Here is a 5,088-nt window from a genome sequence, read left to right as displayed (position 1 = left end):
GGGTAGGTAGGGAGCACCACCCAGCCTATTCCCACCCCCGGCTCTTCTCCGGTCCCGCCTCCAGCCATGTCCCCGACTCCCGGCCCTGCACCGGGCCCCGTCCCTAGCCTCGCAGGGCTCCACACCCGGCTGAGGTCCCAGCTTCCGGCCCCCACCAAGGCCTGGTGGCTGCTCTACTCCTGGCCCTGTGCCAGCCCCAAGCCTCTGCCGCTGGCCATGGCTCAATTCTCAGCCTGCTGGCGAGGCCAGGAGCGGAGCTGCAACTGTCCACATGCCAGCTGCTGGTCCCCATCAAAGCCCAGCTGCAGCTCTGCTCCCACCCCCAGCCTTGTCCCCTGGCCACGGTCACACTCCCAGCCCCAAACCCACCCCCAGCTGCTGACCCAGCCTCATCCCCCATGCACCCCTGTTCGCGTTACCCCCCTCACCCCCGAGCCACAGCCCCGTTCCCAGCCCAGCTCTGGAGGGGGGCGTGAGGACAGGGATAAGGGGGAGTGCGCGACCCTCAAAAGTTTGGGGACCACTGATTTAGCGACTTCTTTCAAATACTCTTCGTAAGGCAGAAATCACCTGCATTCACATTTCGAGCTGTCTTTCACACGTAATATAAAGAAAACTAGTATATACGTTTAGAAGCAAAGTCGAAGCTGTAAAATTACATTCCAGGATCTGTGTAAGCAGATGGGGAGATCGTAGATGTTTTATAGTGAGAGAGGTGTCATCTTAGCCACACGTGTTGGATGGGCATTCAGTCACTGCTTGTAGTCAGAAGTTTCCTAAAGAGTTTACTTATGTAGCTTAAATCTTCATTTCATAAAGCAAGCAAGTAAAAGTGCTCATGTGGGGTATAGCCCTGGAGAGGAGAGACAGTAGCATTTATATGAATCCTAGGCAGAGAGCCTGGAAGCAAGCGAACTTAGATTTCAAACGCTCTGATGCACAGAGATACTAGAAGGGTTCAGTTATGTGACTTGTTTAAATATTTTATGAGTTTTCTCTCTCCCTCTTCCTCTGGACATTTTTTGTTTGATTTTTCCCTCTAATATAAAATACAAATTATTTACGACCGCATTTTACTTTTTATTTCTGGAAATAGAACACAGCTCAGATCTCATATTATTTTAGCACTGTACACCCGGCCCCCCTGAACAGGTCGAGCCCCCACCAAACGTACCTCTATAGAGACCCAAGTCTCTCACCTCCCACCTGGGGAGTAAAGTCAGCAGGGGGTCATTAGGAGGTATAAATACTCTCACCCAGTTGATCCCGGCTGAGTGCAGAGTCCTGCAGTTTGTGTGTGACTTCAGCATGTGCTGAGGGAAGGAGACGCAGCCAGGGTTCAGGTGAGCTGGGGCAGTTTAGATTAAAGCTAATCAAGGATCTTTCTAAATAGGAGATTTTTAAAGTAAATGTAAAGCTTGGGGCAAAATCTGCTGTCAATTACACTTGTGTAAACCTGGAATGATTCTGGATTTACACCCGTATTAGTGAGAGCAGAGTGAGGCTGGTCATTTAGAAGAGAACTATTTAATTCCATCAAAAGACAAAAAAATGATGTGAAGAAAGCACTGAGTATTCCAAAAATCAGGGATGTTTGGGTTACACACAGAGCCATAGTTCTCTCCCCTGGTGCAATTGCATTGTGAGAGATTCTCTATTGTGTAACTCTGTTCTCATGGGAGATTTCAGTCTGGGGGACATATGTTTTGGCAGAGAGGCAAGTAATGATTAGGACAGGGCAGTCCTATAAAACGATCTCAATCGCTTGCTAAACTGGGCTCACTTGAGCAACGTGCAGTTGATTACAACTAAATGCGAGGTCCTACATCGAGGAACCAAGGCTGTAGATCATACTTACAGGATGGGGGGCTCTGTTTTAGAAAGCACTGACTCAAAAGAGAACTCAGAGTGATGATGTGAAACCAGCTGTACATGAGGTCCCACTGCAGTGTGGTGATGGAGACAACAAGTGACCTCCTTGAATGTACAAGCAGGGGAATAGGGAGTGAAAATAGAGAGGTGTGAAGCTTGGAGAGAACATCATTGGGCACTGTTTCTAGGTCCGGTGTCCACACTTCAAAAAGGTTGCTAACAGATTGAAAAGGGTTCAGAGCAGGTGATCAGAATGGTCCCTTCTTGCCTTAAAATCTATGACTCCATAATTATTTGATCACAATTTTTTCTCAGTTCATGAAATAATTAATAATTTTTTCTACAACCTTACGTCAGTATGGCTTGTAGCAGCTTGTAATAATTTTCCCTTTGTGAAAATAGTCTCTCCATCTCTGTTCATTTGGACTTTTTATATCATAACATTTCTTCTCTTCAAAGTCTGTTTTGAATACATTACTTTTCTTAAGAGGCTTTGGTGAGGGACCTTGTCAAAGGCTTTCTGAAAGCCCAAATACACTATAGCCACTGGATCACCCTTGTCCAGATGTCTGTTGACCTCCTCAACGAATTCTACTAGATTGGTGAGAGATGATTCTGTTCTTTATTATCATTTCAACCCATTCGCCTGGCTCCGAAGTTAGGCTCACTGGGCTGTAATTGCCAGGATCACCTCTGGAACCTTCTTTAAAAATCGGCATCACATTTGCTATTTGTCAGTCATCTGGTACAAAGGCTGATTTAAGTGATAGGTCACATACCCGAGTTAGTATTTCTGCATTTAGATATTTGAGTTCCTTTAGAATTCCTGGTGAATCCCATGTGGTCCTGGTGACTTATTACTGTTTAATTTATCAGTTTGTTCCAAAACCTCCTCTGCTGACACCTGGGACAGTTCCTCAGATTTGTCACCTAAAAAAAACAGCTCAGTTATCCCAGAAGTCGGTGGGGAGTTCTTCCCCTGACTTCAATGGGAGCGGGATCAGACTCATAGGTTCTTTGGCTATGTCTACGCAGCGAGCGGCAGTTAGTCTCACAGCTCGGGTTGACAGATGCAGGCTTGTGCTTCTCGAGGATAGCTGTGTAGATGTTGAGGCTCGGGCTCTGAAGCTGAGATCAAAATAGCACTACTCATGCATGTTCCCGATGTACTACGTACATCCAGGCTGAATACCCAGAATGTGCTGCTGAATGTACCAGGCACATCTTGCTACATGCAGCTTAACATGCCAGGTATTTCTAGGCTGAAAATATGTGCCGTGTGGCCAGATATACTAGGTACTTCACGGGAGAATGCACACTAAACAATGTGCATCTTCTAGTAGCAAGATACACCAGGTAGGATATTTGTAACCAAGTGGGGTTCGTAACTCATGACTTGTAATGACATTCTAAGAACTTTAAATGATTTTGCAAAGAAAAATATAAGTGTTTGTATGATTAGTATTGCAACATGACTGATGAACTCAGAAAGAAGAACTCCACTTCTTCCAGAGCTGAGACTGGCCCCTAGCATGTATTTAATTTACAGGGTCTGTTCATTTCATGTGTTATGTTTTATTGAAAGGAAAGACACTGATGTGAGACTTGCAAAAGATGCCACAACAAGACAACCTGTCAGATTCCAACAGCACAGGCTCTGATCCATCAGTGTTCTTCCTGACAGGCATCCCGGGGCTGGAATCTCTGCACCTCTGGATCTCCATCCCCTTCTCCTCAGTGTTCACCGTGGCCCTTCTAGGAAACTGCACCCTCTTGTATGTTATCAAGACAGAGCCCTCCCTACACAAGCCCATGTTCTATTTCCTCACCATGCTGGCCGTCATCGACCTGGTTTTATCCACAACCACCATGCCGAAAATACTGAGCATCTTCTGGTTTAATTCCAGGGAGATCAGCTTTAACGGCTGCCTGGTGCAGATGTTTTTCCTTCACTCGTTCTCCATCATGCAGACTGCTCTGCTGCTGGCCATGGCCTTTGACAGGTACGTGGCCATCTGCAACCCCCTGAGGTACACCACCATCCTGACCAACTCAGTGATAGCAAAGATCGGGCTGGCGGCTTTGGCCCGGGCTGTTCTCCTAGTGCTCCCTCTGCCCTTCGTCCTCAGGAGGCTGCCCTACTGCGGGTCCCATGTCATCTCCCATTGCTACTGTGAGCACATGGCCGTGGTCACTCTGGCTTGTGCCAACACCAGGTTCAATAACATCTATGGGATCATTGTGGCTTTCTTCATTGTGGGGCTGGATCTGATGTTCATCTCCCTATCGTATGTCAAGATCCTAAGGGCTGTCTTAAGCCTGGCATCCAAGGAAGAGAAACTCACGGCTTTTGGCACCTGTGTTGCCCACCTTTGGGCCATCTTAGTGGCCTACACACCAGTGATCCTCTCCTCAATAATTTACAGGTTTGGCCACCAAGTCCCCCCACATGTACACATCCTGCTGGCCAATTTCTACCTCCTCTTTCCTCCCATGATGAACCCCATCGTGTACGGTGTGAAAACCAAACAGATTCGTGACCGGGTGCTTCTCCTGTTCCGAGGGAAAAGCTTCTAGGCTGACCAGGAGGAAGCTGCTGAGTGATCAGGAAGCAGAGGATGCAGGAGAGGTTTTCTGAGTAACTTAGACAGCATGTTTGTGGGGGCTTTGTGTACGCTGGGATGGGAACTCCACCTCCAACGCACAGGGAGCAATACACCGTCCCCTACACGAGCTTAGCGCTGCTGGCCAGAAGGTGATCTTGGCCATCTCCTTGTCCTCACTCGGCCCTGTGTGTGGAGTGTGTAGGAGTGTGAAGGCAGTTGCGATGTCTGAACATTTGAGAGCCTATTCCAAGTTCTTTAACAATACCACTGTGATGCTCTGTACCTCGGGAGAACACCCTGCACCCCCATGTTCATCCTTATAGTATGATTGTGTGGTATCTAATGCAAAGTTTGTCATGTCGGGTCTCTTTGGAAGGCTCATGATGCACTGAGCATGGTTGTTATAGTGATGTTATAGGTTGTAATTTCATGTGTATAGTTATGAGACTGAAAATGTGTCCTTGTGGCTTAAAACAAGCCCAGGCAAAACTCTCCAGGAGCAGAGGGGAACATCACAGTGGTGCAGCGAGCAGGATGTATATACAGCTTGTTACTCCAAGTGGAGTTCAAAGTTCAGGCACTGATATTTGTGATTTTAAGTGAGTCTTAA

General features: G+C 47.3%; 1 protein-coding gene across 1 annotated transcript; it reads left to right on the top strand.

The window, feature by feature from the left end:
• The first annotated feature begins 3,486 nt into the window (after positions 1-3,486).
• Positions 3,487-4,449, top strand: LOC128830194 (olfactory receptor 52K1-like). The gene has a single exon (XM_054015981.1). It carries the CDS (start codon positions 3,487-3,489, stop codon positions 4,447-4,449), a length of 963 nt encoding a protein of 320 aa, XP_053871956.1.
• The last annotated feature ends 639 nt before the right edge of the window (positions 4,450-5,088 follow it).

This window comes from Malaclemys terrapin, chromosome 1, assembly GCF_027887155.1.
Source record: "Malaclemys terrapin pileata isolate rMalTer1 chromosome 1, rMalTer1.hap1, whole genome shotgun sequence".
In the NCBI taxonomy this organism is placed as follows: Eukaryota; Metazoa; Chordata; order Testudines; family Emydidae; genus Malaclemys; species Malaclemys terrapin.
This window is presented reverse-complemented; position numbering and strand designations above follow the sequence as displayed.